The sequence below is a fragment of the Myotis myotis genome, unplaced genomic scaffold (genome assembly GCF_014108235.1).
Source record: "Myotis myotis isolate mMyoMyo1 unplaced genomic scaffold, mMyoMyo1.p scaffold_m19_p_1, whole genome shotgun sequence".
Lineage (NCBI taxonomy): Eukaryota > Metazoa > Chordata > Mammalia > Chiroptera > Vespertilionidae > Myotis > Myotis myotis.
The window spans coordinates 110,982,624-110,998,748 of NW_023416313.1; the positions used below are offsets into that span (position 1 = coordinate 110,982,624).

The following is a 16,125-nucleotide window of genomic DNA, read 5'->3' on the forward strand; positions in this document are numbered from 1 at the left end:
GTTGCGGGCTCGATCCCCAGTAAGGGGGTGTGCAGGAGGCAGCTGATCAATGATTCTCTCTCATCATTGATATTTCTCTCTCTCCCTCCCTCCCCCTTCCTCTCTGAAATCAATAAAAATATATTTTTAAAAAATCAACAATTCCTAGTCTACGCTTTTCCATTTACTAATCTGGTGACATCAGATAAACCACTTAATTAACACTCAGACTCCTAGATACTCAAAGAATGACCACTGAAGATCAAGAGATGGCAAGAGGACACTTGCTGGCTGCCATTGGCCCTCACCTGGTGCCTTCACGTAAGAGAGTCAACAGTGTCTCCAAGGGACCAGGATATGGTCTGCAGCTTTGTTTGTTCAGAAACTCAGTACTCTCAGTGCAACCAGAGGTCACTGGGAGACTAACTGCAGACTATGCAACCTGGTAGCCTATAGAAGACACTCCTTCCAGATGTCTCCCAGGAAACCAAATACAGATGAAAAGGCTACTTGGTAACTGAGGAATGAACCATCAATGAAGACTGTGCTCCTGCCCAGCAGGTGTGGCTCAGTGGTTGAGTGTTGACCCATGAACCAGAAGGTGATGGTTCGATTCCCAGTCATGGCACATGCCCAGGTTGTGGGCTCGATCCCCAGTGTGGGGTGTGCAGGAGGCAGCCGATCAATGATTCTCTCTCATTATTAATGTTTCTATCTCTCTCTCCCTCTCCCTTCCTCTCTAAAAACAATAAAAAGTCTTTAAAAAGACTATGCTCCTGTAGAGATGCTATATGTAACTGACATTTCATTAATCTGAAGGGTGCACATAAAAGTATGATGCTTATTAAGTTTCACTTACCTCTTTTAGCTGTGTTATCATTCCAAGAACAATTACATCTCCAATTTTGGTTGTATTGCCCAATAGGGTTTCTATTGTTTTAAGCTAAAATAAAACAAAATAAATTCTTAAAGATTGAAAATATATTCTTTTAAGAAACTAATCTTTGCCCTGGCTGTGTAGCTTAGTTGGTTAGAGTATCATCTTGATATGTCAAGGTTGTGGGCTCAATCCCCAGTTAGGGCACATACAGGAATCAACCAATGAAGGCATTAATAAGTGGAACAACAATTGGAGTTCTTAAAAAAACATGAACCTAAAGCAACACAGGAGTATAATGTACATTTAAAATAGTTTTAAAAAATTGAAATACTTAGAGATAAATCTAAAGAAATATATATAAAATAAATAAAAGTGTATCAGACCTGTAACCTAAAAACTGGATTAGGTAAAAATTTCTTAGACACAACACCAAAAATATCCAATAAAAAAAAATTGTTAGTTGGACTTCAACAAAATTAAGGACTTAGGTTCTTCAAAAAGACAGTTAAGAAAATAAAAATAAATTTTAAAAACTGGGAAAAACATTGCAATTCACATAAAATAAATCAATCACTCAATCAATTGATCAAGCAAATAACCAACACAGGGATACAAAGCTGCAAGGATTCCTGAGGACACCATTTTGCAGTCTCTAAAGGGAGACCACCAAATAGGTATTATAAGTGGTAGTTCAAATAGGGAACTTACCACCAAGGATACAAAATTAAATAGCTTGGAAAGACTGAAAAGAAAAATAAATTACTTAGCTAAGCCTTAAATTAATTATTTAGGTGGAGAGGAGAAATATTGCTTCCAGACTGTGGGTATCAAAGTTGCCATAGGAGACCATAAATATATATGTATATTTATACAATATAAATATATTTATTCTCATATATATTTATATTTGAGAAATATACATAATATAAATTTCCAAAAACATACTATATATTTTTCTCTTAATAAAAGTTAAAAGCAGAAACTATCAAATACTATAAATGTCTTGTCCTACGGTGCTGCCATCAAGCATTAATTTGAGCATTCTCTAGTATTATGGTTTTAGTATCTATGAGACTACTCATCATCATGGTTTCTCATCTAACTTGGCAGAGAATTTGAGGAATCTTAAAAGAGGCCAGGCCTCTTCAGAACCTATTTGGAACCTTGCAGAAATGGTAGGGCCCAGACACAAGTAGCTAAGGAATCATCCCCACTGCAGGGTTCTGCGTGCTGGAGAGAGAAAGAGAGCCACCGACAGGCTGACAGTGACTGTGCTGCTGGAACAAAGCGAGAGTGCTGGTTGGTAATCGCTTTCCAAGGTATAAAAGTGGAAGGAGCACACATGAAGGAAACTCTCCCTTTTACCTCTGCTCCTCGGATCCCAACAGCCCTGTGGCCTGTCTGTGACGTCTCCTTCATTCTGTAGATGTTGTTCTTTAGTGCCATATAAAGTTTTCATTCCAACTAATATAGTATATTTTAGTTGAACAAGTGTGGTGATCACTAGAGGGCTGGGCTGGGCAAGGACCAGTATTTTGGAGTATGAGTGAAGGCAAAGGGAAATGCTGAGTTGGACAGAGCCAGTGTAGTGTACAGCAAATGGACTGGGAGGACTAGGGGTCCGTCTTGGTGCCAGAGACACTCTGGGGGCTACACAATCCCAGGGCCTGCTTCAAAGAAGGAAGTCAATGCTTTTAATAGAGATTTGCAGGACTCAAGGACTTTATCAACAGTGGGCATGCACAGGTCAGTTAGCTAGTCAAACAGTTACTAGTGGTTAATTTTCATTAAAATTTCAGTAAATTATAATAAGCAGTAAATATTAAATTTGTATACTTACACCCCCTAAATAACTAGAATAATGTTCTAACCTGGAATTTGCTTCCGCTTTCATCAGGGTGAGAACCTATCACTGGAGGAGTAAATAATTCATGTCTGTGGGTTCTCTATAAAAAAGAAGATTCACGTGAATTACTGAGGCATACATTTAAAATGAAGACTCATTAAAATAGTGCTCTGACAAAACACTGTCCTTAAGTTAATGTTTGTTATCTATTTTCAACAAATTTGAAAACCCACATAACTTAATATAGAAACCTAGAAATAAAATTATTTTTAAAAAATTTAAAGGTCTATTGTATACCTGGCAGCAGCACACTCTGGCCTAGGGATGTGAAGACAACAAACCAAGTTGTCATCCTCAGAGCATGGGGCTAGTGAGAGAGAAGTACCGCCAACAGGTCACAACACAAAAAAGGACCCTTGGCAGAGGGGCCATTTAACAAGAGCCTAAATGACAAAAAAAAAAAAAAAAAAAAAAAAAGATTTTGCTAGTAAGAATCAAAGGGAGGCTGAGACAAGACACTCCAGGCAAAAGAAGGGGTGTGTCACAAGAACGAGTTATGAGAGTAAAGGAGTGTTTAGGAACTGTTGCAAAGTTTAGTACAGTTAGAGCCTGAGATGCGTGAGGCAGAATGTCAGACAAGGCAAGAGATTAGTTGGAGCCTCTGTTTGGAAAACCCTCCTTCCCCCAGTGTCGGTCCATGTAGTTTAGGTAGAGTTGGTGCCCCTTCCCCTTTCTATAGACAGGCCACCAAGGCCTAATGAATCAAAGTACTCCATCTCTTTGACCATTGATTGTCTCAGGATTAAGCAAGGACCTCAAGCTGGGCCAAAAAGAGATTATTGCTAAGGTTACTAGTAGCCATCTCTGTCACCTTATAGGTAGAACTTGTTAGAAAGTAAAATCAAATTTAAAAATTGCGGGGAGGTGGATAGAGGTAGATGTCTCATGATATTGTATGAGCACCTGGATCCAGTCATGCTTGATACAGGTGGAGCCCTAGACTTCTCCATAATACAAGCCAATAAATTCCTCTTTCTGTTTTAGTCAATTGGCATTTCTGTAGCCTCCAATAAAAGAGTCCTGACAATACAGACTTTGTATGCCAAACCAAAAAGCTTATCTTATAGAAAATGGAAAACAAAGATTTTGAAGTAGAATAATGATGAAATCAGGTTGGCTTTCAGGAAGGCAACTGTGATGAAAATGTGAATGGACTAAAATAAAATGTAAGGCTTTAATTTCATAGATGAGGACAAAAATTCTCAAAGGGTTAGTGACACATCCAAAAGAATATAGTAGGCTTTAAGACACAATTTTTTTAAAAAAGAGAAACGTCGTATTTACTAAGCATCTTCCCTGTGAAAAGCACTGTGCCAGATGGGGTAGAGAAAACAAGCAAGGAGCCTACAGTTTGATGACAGGGATAAGCACCCCAAATGCAAGGTGGGGCCAACTCTAGTAAGTGATGGAAGGGAAACACTGAGTAGCCAATGGTTTAACCCTACCAGACCGCTGTACCAATTTTTTGGTAATTTCCACACAAAGGTGGAATATTGGTGCTAGATGAAAGGTAGATGAAAGGTAGACCTATTTTCTACAATGTCTCCAAGTTCCATCTTATTCTAACCACTTGTTTGCATGTAACTAACATTTTTCTATATCATGTTGGTTTTTTCTCTTTAATGCTCAGGAGCCCAGGTATAGGGGACACTTAGGTTTAGGGCCTCAGGTCTGGTAGGATTAAAACAGAGATTTAAACCACTGCAACAAACTGGAGATCAAGAAGGGCCTCAGGAAAAAAGAGGAATTTGAGAAGAGCCTTCCCAAAGTAGGAGGGTTTCAACCAGAGATAAGAAGGAAGAGTTGTCTAGGGAGTGAACAGTCTAAGCAAAGTCACAGAACAGAGGAAGAAACAAACAATAATTCCAAACTTCAGTTTTGGCTCTAGGACAGTATGATTAGAGGATAAGTAGAGATTAGGTCAAAAACATGTGACAGATCTCAAGTATCCTATCTAATAAAGAGGTAATATGCAAACTGACCATCACTCCAACACACAAGATGGCCAGCAGGGGAGGACTGTTGGGGGCGACCAGGCCGGCAGGGGAGGGCCGTTGGGGAGTTCCAGATTGCAGAGGGTGCAGGCTGGGCTGAGGGACATACACCCCCCCCATGCACGAATTTCCTGCACCAAGCCTCTAGTTAAGTATAATTTGTATTTAATTCAATAGGCAGTAGATTTCCTGGAAAGAATTCTGTTCAAAGTCATGATATGATCAGAGTTCCATCTCAAGATCAACCTGGAACATTATGTGGGTGATGGAAGCAGGAGAGAACAGACATCTTCAGTGCTCATTCTCTTCAATTTTTCACTGCTTATGCCTGCTGCCATTTCTCTCCTCCTTAAAACCTTGTGCTTCTGCCTTATAACACCATCCTAGCATGGCCCCCAAATTCTACCCTCTTTCCTTTTCTATTGCCTCTTCCTATCAGGATCTCACACCTAAATAGTCCATCTATTACTACAAGCAGATGCACCCTTTATCTCTCTCCACCCAGATGCTTTCTTTAGTTCAGACATAACTTTTACCTGATACCCTACTATAACCTTAACTCAAATGTTTAAAACAGAACATGTCATCATCTTCTTCAAACATTATCTTGTTCCTATTTGTTAACATATTACCATTATTCTACCATCCTACTCTCTCAGATTCAAACCCTTAACCATCTTTGAATCTTCACTCCCTTCCTTCTTCACATCCAACCAGTCATCATGAACTATGGCTTTCACTGCCCCAGTGCTGTCCCCTCTGTCTACTCCACTCACCATTTCCTTCATCCTGGCTATCTTTTATGCCAGGACTAATCCCACAAGCTCTTGTGAGTCTCCTCTCACCCTCTAACTCACCCTCTGCTGGTAAAGGAAGCTGAGATTGAGTCAGAGTGTCTCTCTCTCTCTCTCTCTCTCTCTCTCTCTCTCTCTCTCTCTCTCGTATTCCAAGGCTCCTTGTACCAAAAGAACAGAGTCCTAACTCCCGAGTGCCATCCAAGGCACTCCCACAATTTGGCTCCCAAGTACCTTTCCAAAGTTATCCCATAATGCTCCTCTTCATGAGCCTTCCTCCCCACACAAAGTGGACAGAGTCCATTTTTTCCTTTTGCTGTGCCTCTGTTCACACTGTTACCACTACTACCTTTCCCCCAATGCCACAAGAGCAAAACAATCAATGTCCATGTCAAGTGCCATAGTTTCCTTGAAGCCTTCCCTGGTTTTTCCATTGAATGCATTTTATTTGTATCTCTTTATAGCAAGTATAAAATTGTACTTTATATTTTATTTGTGCAAATGTCTTTAACTTCATAGACTACAAGCTGCTTGAAGCTGATATACTAGACTATATCAGGCAAAGGTTGGGCTCCAGAGTTAGACTAACTGGATTAAAACCTTGTCTCTACTTCCTAGATGTCATATTTGGGCAAGTTTCTAAACTTCTCTAGATCTCAGTTTCCTCATTTGTAAAATGGGAATAATAGCATTTATACATTGATATTATGATGATTAAATAAGGTAAATAATGTCTATAAAGTGATAAACAGTGCCTAGCATATCAAAAACATATAATAGCCCTAGCTGGTTTGGTTAAGCAGATAGAGCATCGGACTGTGGACTGAAAGGTCCCGGGTTTGATTCTGGTCAAGGGCACATGTCTGGGTTGCAGGCTCGATCCCCAGTAGGGGGAGGTGCAGGAGGCAGCGATCAATGATTTTTCTCTCATTGATGTTTCTATCTCTCTCCCCATCTCCTTTCCTCTCTGAAATCAATTAAACAACAACACATGTAGTAAATGTTAGCTACTATTTTTATCATCATCATGATTGCTAAGGGGAAAGTATCTTTTTTATTTCTGTGTCTCTTACAAGGTCTCAAACATAGGGAGACCAATAAATGTAATGAATGACAAACTTTAGACTACAAAATTCCATCTTTTTATTATCCTCAAGTCTTACCTAAGCTGAAACAATGTCTTTCCCCACCAACTTACCTGGTGTAAAATGGTGTAGCGTTCACGAAACAGCTCTGCTTTATCTCTTGCTGTTCCAAATAAATTTGGTTTAGGGTGGTTGGTCATTAATAGACTATAAAAAAAAAAAGGAATTCCTACTCATGACTTCTGAAAATAATGTACATTTGGAAATTGTTTAAAGTCAATGGATGGAATACTTACGGAAGAAATTTTTTTCTTTCTGAATTGTACACAAAGCGTGGAATATCAAATGCTCCTATGATATTGAAAATATGTTCTCTAAAAAACATCCCACAAAAACATAGACCTGATTTACTAAAACGTAAGTATTTTAGATGGACATGAAAACTTGCATAATAATCTTACATACATATATACTTTTTACAGGTCATATACACAATATCTTATACTGTCAAAAAATACAGAGTCAAAGGTTAGCTTGTACGTTTTCCTCTCTAAACACAAGAAAGCACTGCCAATATTCTCAAGCAAAGAAAAAAATTTAATTAACTTCTAATTAAGACTGTCACATGTTGAAAAAGAACATTTATGTATAAAATAGTCACATCTGAAAAAATTTTCCCATATGAACTACTTTTATGAGCTACAATGTTATTAAAGGATATGATTAATTTTCAATAATTTTTTATTCCAAATTATGCAAAAGTATTCCAGAAAAAGATGTAAAATAGAAAAAGAACTCCCCCAAATTCTGGCCACATCTTTGAGACTTACAGTTAGAGAAGGAAAATGAACAAAATAATTTTACTTTCAGGTACTTATATTATGTTAATAACATAAACATGTTTGAAAGAGGTTTAAAAAAAAGTCACAGCACTATTGCATAAATATTCCAACAACAAAAAAAATCTTCCCTAAAATGATAGCTGTTTATCTCCAAAATTGAAAACAGAAAAAAAATGTTCATGCTACTGTAGTGGCACTAAGTATAGAGCAGCAGAGAATCCTGGACTTGAGGAAAACCTAGAATGCAAGCACAGCTCCACTATGTTCTAGTGGATCAATCTTGACAAGTTATTGAACTCATTATGGCATTTCTCTATCTAGAGAAATGAGAGCCTCTCTCATGCTATACTATGACTTTCTGACAATTGAAGTTACAAAGATTATTTACCATTCAGTCCCCACTGGACCTCTACATTGGCTGACTAGAGCATATAAACAGCTAGACAGAAATAACTGGTAACTTTAATGCCTATTTTATGATTATCATCCTTACACTTCTAAACGATCGTTTAAAATTTTAATTGATGGCTTTAAGAGCTCATCACTGTACTCTAGTACCTTAAATAATGAATTTCCAAGGATAAAGTTAAAATTCCACGATTTCTCTATTGTTTTAGCAGCTCTTTGTTCTGATAGGAAACTAAAACGACTGACCAAAATAACAGTAATGAGTCCTTTCAATGATCTCATTGCCCCGAATAGAAAAAAATTGTTAAAGTTAAAACCCAGATGTTTTTCTCTCAGTTAAACTTTGTGAATTTGCAAAGAAGTATCACTTTCAAAAGGAGGAAAGAAAGAGGGCCACTCAGGGAAATAAAGCCCAGGAAAATGACTGCCATGCAAATTCCTAAGCTCTAGTAGCATGAGATGGGGAAAGTCATAAAACTGAGTTTCTACCTCATTTGCCATCCACCATGTGACCCATGTTAAGTCTTTGAACTTCTCTAGGTTCAGTACTTTCCTGAGAGCAAAAGTCAGTTATACTTTTGAATATTAAATTCAATTCATTCATAACCTACAGAATATAACATTGGATAAGAGGTAAAAGTGGTCATGATAGAAACAACACAATTACCTCAAATCCTAGGAAAAAACAGAAAAGATGAGTTATTTGATAATGAGGTTTTAATGTAGGCTATCACTTTAAAGGAAACACTAGGAAATAACCACTACAGAATTGTTGACCACTAATTAATTTCCCCAAGAAAATAATTTTTAGAAAGCACCTCCAACATGGGGGAAAAGTTCATTTTTTCCACATACATAGTTTCATCTACCGACTGACTGCATTCCTGGACTGCTGCCTCCACTACAGATCGTTCAATCATGTTGGATGACACTGAAAAAAGAATTTCAAAGTCAAGTTTTAAAAACAGGCTTAAAAATTAGTTCTTCCCACAGATAGCTTTTTTCCTAGAAATAATCTGCAGACACTAATGCAGAGGTTCTCATTACACAGTTTTTAGGAGGAAAAAAAGTATTAGGTCAGAACATTAACAAAAGCCATAATTTAAATACCTTAACTGTGTCTTACTGTTGTAAATATTGTTTAGTAATATTGTAAGCTCCTAGGTTTAATAACTTTATATTAGTATAACTTTTTATCACAAGTGCTATATTTTAGTAGCCATGATAATAACAATAATAGCTACCACTTATTAAGATGTGTGTTTGGCACTATGCTCAGTACAATATAAGCATTCTCCTATTAGAGAGATATTCTATGAGATTAATGTCCATATGCCCATATCTTACAGATGAGGAAAGTGCAACTTTGAGAGGTTGAACAACCTGCCCAACAGTATAATAGAACAGCATCACAAACCGAAGCCTGATTCTACAATGGGTGTCCTTAACCACTTTGGTATGTTCTCAGGCAAAATACCATGTGCCATCTTAATTTTACAAATACAAATTTTTAAAATATAACCATTTTCTGAATTTTCAAACTGTAAAAAATTTTTAAAAGCAAAATTATATTTAAAATTCTGCCTTTACAGTAAAATCTCAAACATTTCTCATAGCAATATTTTTTCTGATATATCTCCTTGGGCAGTGGAAACAAAAGAAAAAATAAACAAGAAAATAAACAAATAGACTACATCAAACTAAAGAGTTTTTGCACAGCAAAGGAAACCATCAACAAAATGAAAAAACAACCCAATGTATGGGAGGACATATTCTCCAATGATACATCTGATAAGGGGTTAATATCCAAAATGTATAAAGAACTTATAAAACTCAACACCAAACACACACACACACACACACACACATATTTCAATTACAATGGGCAAAAGACCTGAATAGACATTTCTCAAAAGAGGACATACAGGTGACCAATAGACATGAAAAGATGCTCAAAGTCACTAATCATCAGAGAAATGCAAATTAAAACCACAATGAAATACCACCTCACAACTGTCAGAAATGCTATCTATAATAATAAAAGCGTAATATGCTAATTAGACCAGATGTCCTTCCGAACGTCCTTCTGGACAACCTTCTGGATGAAGCCGGGCCTATGAGGGAAGCCTGGGTCCCGGGTGCCTGCTGGTGGCCAGAGGGAAGCCCAGTCCCAGGTGCCAGAGGGAAGCCAGTGCCGGCAGCTGGGAGAAGGAAGGCCTACTCTTGCACGAATTTCGTGCATCAGGCCTCTAGTCATCAATAAGTCAACAAACAAGTGTTGGCAAGGGTGTGGAGAAAAGTGAACCCTTGTGCACTGTTGGTGGGAATGCAGATTGGTACACGCACTGTGGAAAGCAGTATGGAGTTACCTGAAGAAAAAAAAAAAAGGAACTGCCTTATAACCCAGTGATTCTACTTCTGGGAATTGCAGTGTTATTTACAACTAGGGGCCTGGTGCACAAAGATTCATGCACTGGGGGTGGGTTCCTCAGCCTGACCTGCACTCTCTGCAATCTGGGAGCCCTCAGGGGAGCCCTCTCCAATCCGGGAGTTTCTGTCTGTATTTGGAATCATATGAGCGAATTGTTTGAAACCCCCAACCCAGTTTGGTTTGTTGCTCACAGAATAATAGAGGCATTTTTTTTTCTTTGCTTCATTGGTGGAGATTTCCTGGAAGTTTTAGGATATCTTCCCTTTAATTTTTCCTAGACATTCTGATTTTACTTATGTCTCTCACCTTTGCTTTCCCTCCATCCCCAACTGCAACAGTGCTCCAGGCTCACTTTGCTCTAGTGTCTAGATCCATCTGCCACCAGAACTATGATTCCCAGCATTCCTAATGCTCTGCGCGCTCTGGGCTTCCACTTCAGGTCCTGGGGCTGCCACCAGACTACTATTCCCAGAATTCCTGGTGCTCCCTGCGCTCTTGGTTTTCCCTTCCTGCTCTGTCTCCGTCCCACAGCCTCCCACTCTGCCAAGTCCTCCAAGCGCCAGCTCTCCCTCTCTGCTCTCCATCTAGCGGCTTGAGGAGCCAAGTTCCCCACGCCGCTTCACTCTCTGCCGGCTCTCCCACTCTGTTCTCTGCCTGGTGGCTTGGGGGAGTGACCGAGGGAGCCATGTCCCCCCAAGCTTCTGGCTCTCGCGCTCTGCTCTCCGCCCAGCGCCTGTGTATGCAAATTAACCCGCCATCTTTGGCGGGTTAATTTGCATACTCACTCCTGATTGGCTGGTGAGTGTAGCAGAGGGACAGTCAATTTATATGTTTCTCTTTTATTATATAGGATAGCCAAGATTTGGAAGCAGCCCAAGAGTCCATAAGTAGATGAATGGATAAAAAAGCTGTGGTACATTTACACAATGGAATACTACTCTGCTATAAAAAGGGGAAAAAAGTTACCCTTTGCAAAAGTATGGATGGACCTGGAATACATTATGCTAAGTGAAATACACCAGTCAGAGAAAGACAAGTACCATATAATTTCATCATATGTGGAATTTAATGAACAAAGTGAACTATCAAGCAAAATGGAGATTGACTTATAGATAGAGAGCAAGAGACAGCTCTGGTGGTGGTAGTGGTCAGGTGCTGTGGGGTTAGAGGGATTGACCAAAAAAGGAAAAAAAAAGGGAGAACTCATGGACATGGACAACAGTGTAGTGATTGGGGGGGGGGGGGGGAGGATAGGGAAAGAGGGGAGAGGGTTGAAGAGGGCATAGAAGGGATGGAAAAAATAAAATAAGATTTTTTTTTAAATCTACCTTCAGAAGTGAAAATGAGATATACAGTAATTTCTCCTATAGCATAGAACATGTTTCTTCCTTTTTAATTAAGAAACTGACATCTACCCACCATATGAGAGCAAGTTAGATACTCTTCTCTCCTTCAGTGCTCCAGAAACAGAGAACTTTTTTTTTTTAGAAGAGCACTTCCCCTTTGTAGGCCTATACTTGTGGCAAAAAGTTAAGTACTTAACAAAAAGATCCCTGAAGAAAGGCTGAAGCAAGAGGGAGTTAGCCAGGCTCACTTTTTTCCTCCACCCCCAACAGTTAGGGGTACTTAAGTAAGACAAAGTTATAGGCCTGCAGCAAGACAAAAGTGACCCTAAAGGATCAGATCAAAATCAGAAGTTAAGTGCAGAAATATGGAGGCGACAGCTCTATGAGGGGGAAGAACTGTAAAAGAATCTCTGGGGAATGTATTGAGGTTCCAAAGGAACTAGAAGTTACCCCTTGGGAAGAAGTGCTACCAGGGGTAGCACTTCATACTGAATCCTCAACTTCTACTCAAATCTCCAAGTCTGTTAAAGATGTAGAAGTATACTAACAATTTAAGAGCTATCAGAATGTTACTTACAGGGTTGCTTTTCAACTGCATCAATGATCTTTTCCAGTGCATCTTCAAGCTCTACTTCACTGATAGACTGAAGAGCTTCTGTGAGGTACTTAATAGCTTCACTGATAAGAGATGTTAAGAAAAGATGAGGCAGGTCATTGGTAATTAAGGCTAAAAGTTTTATGACAAAATAGCAAACGCTCATCAAAATGGCATTGAAATTAAGATCCACACACTCTCTGCAGGAGTACCCACCTTTCCTGCACTTTCTAAACAAATTATTCCTTCTATCCCCTGTCAACACAACCGTTCTTTTTTTTTTTTTTTTATAGCAAAGGTGGAAATTTATTGAAGAACAAGTACAGACTCCCATGTGGGGAGGGGAAAGAATTTCACAGCACAGACTCCCACGTGAGGAGGGGGAAAGAGTCCCAGCCTAACTGTTCTTAAAGTCCCAAATCACATCCTCCTTTTAAAAAATATATTTTATTGATTTTTTTACAGAGAGGAAGGGAGAGGAAGAGAAATAGAGAGTTAGAAACATCGATGAGAGAGAAACATCGATTCAGGTGCCTCTTGCACGCCCCCTACTGGGGATGTTCCCGCAACCCAGGTACATGCCCTTGACCAGAATCGAACCTGGGACCCTTCAGTCCGCAGGCCGACGCTCTATCCACTGAGCCAAACCAGTTAGGGCACATCCTCCTTTTAAGAAGCCTTCCTAGCCCAGCCAGTGTTGCTCAGCAGTTAAACGTTGACCCACAAACCAAGAGGTTGCAGTTTGATTCCTGGTCAGGGCATAAGCCTGGGTCGCAGGCTTGATCCCCAGTAGGGGGTGTGCAGGAGGCAGCCAATTGATGATGTTCCTCTCTCATTGATGTTTCTATCTCTCTATCCTTCTCCCTTCCTCTCTCTCTAAAAATCCTATCTAATAATAGACAAACATGGTAATTGGCCATACCTTCGCTATGCCTCTCATTGGCTAATCAGCACAATATGCAAATTGACCGCCAACAAAGATGGCGGCTGATTTGCATACTGCAGGCAGGGCAGGACAGCGTAGCTGCCAGCACGAGAGCCGCCATCCAGGCCCCCGTGTGCAACCCCAGAAGCTGCCTGCCTGCCACCAGTGATCGGATCTGATCCGGACCAGCCCCAGAAGCCCCAGAAGCCACCCAAAAGCCAGGTGATTGGGGGAGATGGAGGTCCCCTGCTCAGGCCTGAAGCCTGGGCCAGAGGCGTCAGGCCTGGGCCGGGGGGGGGGGGGCCAAGCCAGCGATTGGTGTGAACTACAGAGGAAACACCTTTTCTGACTGCTCATTGGCTAAGCTCCCTGGATGCCACTGGTAATATTCTTAGTAACTTGGGTAATAAGAATCCAAAAAAATGATCTAGGGTTTTTCACCACACTCCTGGCAAAAAAAACAAAGGTCCGCTGCTGGAGGGGTAAGAAATGTCATATCCTGCCCTAGCCTGTTTGGCTCAGTGGATAATGCCTTGGCCTGCCGATGGCAGGGTCTGGGGTCAATTCTGACCAAGGGCATGTACCTAGGTTGCAGGCTTCTCCCTGGTTGGGGCCCAGGTCAGGGCTCATGCAGGAGGCAACCAATCAAAGTGTCCCTCTCACTTTGATGTTTCCCTGTGTCTTTCCCTTTCTCTTCCACATTCTCTAAAAATCAATGGAAGCATATCCTCAGGTGAGGATAAAAAAAAATAATAAAGAAATTATTATATGAAAGACAGATCTTGAAAATGCCTAAAGAAAGTTGTCATTTTTTCATGGTGAAGGGACTGGAGTCTGTGTTGATGAAAAAACCTTGCTGGCTGCAGTGACTGGCAGTGGCTGCAGCAGCGGGGTGATGGGGCTGGTGCCTTCCCCTGATCAGCCTGGTCACCTCCCACAAAGGGAGGCCAGACTGCGGCTTAGGCCCGCTCCCCAAGGGGAGCAGGGAGCAGGCCTAAGCCGTCAGTAGGACATTCCCTGAGGGCTCCCAGTATGTGAGAGGGGGCAAGCTGGGCTGAGGGACCCCCCCACCCCCAGTGCACGAATTTCATGCACCAGGCCCCTAGTCTATACTAATAAAAGGGTAGTATGCTAATTAGACTGGAAGTCTTCTGGACGACCTTCCAGACGTCCTTCCTGACAAAGCCGGGCCCAGGCAAAGCCACCTGCCTGTGGTCCCGGGTGCCAGCGCCTGCGGCTGAGGCCCAGGAGACAGAGAAAAGCCTGCTGCCTGGGAGATGGAGAAAAGCTGTCAGCCCCTTGGTCCCAGGCATCAGCGCCTGTGGCCCTGGAGACAAAGAAAAGCTGCCCGCCCTGCAGTCCTGGGCACCAGTGCTAGTGGCCCATGAGACAGAGAAAAGCTGCCCGCCCCACAGTACCGGGCGCCTGTGGCTGGCCCAGGTGAAGCCTCCCACCCACAGTCCCCTGTGACTGTGGCCTGCCCGGGCGAAGCTGGCCCGAGGCCTGGGTGCCTGTGGCTGGGCAGAGGGAGTGAAGACCAGTCCCGGGTTCCCGCAGCTGGTTGGAGGAGGGAATCCTGGGTCCTGGGTGCAGGGCCGAGGCAGAGGTAGTTAGGGGCAATCAGGCAGGCAGGCAGAGGGGTTAGGGGTTATCAGACAGGCAGGCAGGCGAGCAGTTAGGATCCAGCAGTCCCGGATTGCTAAAGGCATGTCCGGCTGCCGGTTTAGGCCCAATCCCTGGATTGGAAAGGGTGCAGGCCGGGCTGAGGGATCCCCCACCCATGCACGAATTTTGTGCACCGGGCCTCTAGTCAATAATAATAAAAAATATTTTTTAAAAAATAGAAGTCTTCCTAGATTAGCACTACCTGCTGCAATCTCCCCTTCCTTCTGAAATTGTTAAAAAGCTTACTATGCCCAGCAGTATGGCTCAGTGGTTGAGCATCGACCTATGAACCAGGAGGTCGAAGTTCGATTCCTGGTCAGGGCACATGTCTGGGTTGCGGGCTGGATCCCCAGTAGAGGATATGCAGGAGGCAGATGATCAATGATTCTCATCATTGATGTTTCTATCTCTCTCTCCCTTTCCCCTCCTTTCTGAAATCAATAAAAATCTGTATTTTTAAGATGCTCACTTATATTTACCTGAGATTTGATACATTACATTAGCTTTGTACAATTTCTTACCATACTCTCAAGGCAGGACTTCATCTGTTTCGGTGTTCTGAACATAACAGCCTTACTTAAGCAACACTCATATTAAATTACATGAATCTCTCCAACAACAACAAAAAACTCAATAAAGCTGAAATTAAAAAAATATTCAATGAATCTCTGATTTAAATACCAATAGTGCTCAGAATGAACACTTTGCACTTAAACAATTAGCTAATTACATGCCATTCTGTATTTGTAGCACACAACTTTATACTTTATGTCAATACTATTGTTTTACTGGTCACACTAATTGTTCTATATCTTGAATTGCTTATTGATTGTTTCATATGTAAGTGTTTCATATTTATTATAGATGATACTCCTTGAGAATTGAAACTGTATCATCCTTAGGCAGAGTGCTAAGCACACTAAAGGTGGCCCATAAATATTTGATGTTGAGTCCCTAAAATCACACACATTTTGGGACAGCTCTTAGGATAGACCAAAGCCCATAAAACTGTACAGGATCTGGCCCTGCCAAATCTCATTAGGCTCATCCAGTGGCTCTGATTTTTCTGGTCTTCTCGTGCCGCACAGTCTTAGATGGTCATTTCCTCCCACTCATTTCTTCACCTAGTCAAGTCCTGCTCATCCTTTAACACTCACTCAAACCAATTCTTCAATAAAGCCCTTCCTTGACTCTAGAGCCATTTATACACCTGATTACATGCTATTTCAACACATCTTTCTTTGGATACTTTTCACAATTGATGTTAAATAATTG

At 41.1% G+C, this 16,125-nt stretch overlaps 1 protein-coding gene across 7 annotated transcripts in view; it reads right to left on the reverse strand.

Annotated features, from left to right (window-relative positions):
• Positions 1–16,125, reverse strand: part of POLE2 (DNA polymerase epsilon 2, accessory subunit) — a 34,873-nt gene that overhangs the window by 16,278 nt on the left and 2,470 nt on the right. For 4 of the 7 annotated variants that reach the window (XM_036347160.1, XM_036347146.1, XM_036347134.1 and 1 more), the window contains exons 2-7: positions 12,243–12,343; positions 8,744–8,819; positions 6,935–7,012; positions 6,752–6,845; positions 2,731–2,805; positions 839–922 (exon numbers count right to left, since the gene is read on the reverse strand). In XM_036347160.1, the coding sequence (XP_036203053.1) occupies positions 839–922; positions 2,731–2,805; positions 6,752–6,845; positions 6,935–7,012; positions 8,744–8,819; positions 12,243–12,343 (508 nt within the window). Of the gene's footprint in view, positions 1–838; positions 923–2,730; positions 2,806–6,751; positions 6,846–6,934; positions 7,013–8,377; positions 8,442–8,743; positions 8,820–12,242; positions 12,344–15,371; positions 15,492–16,125 lie in introns of those variants that run through there. The other 3 variants (XM_036347140.1, XM_036347150.1, XM_036347129.1) reach the window with 3 other exon arrangements.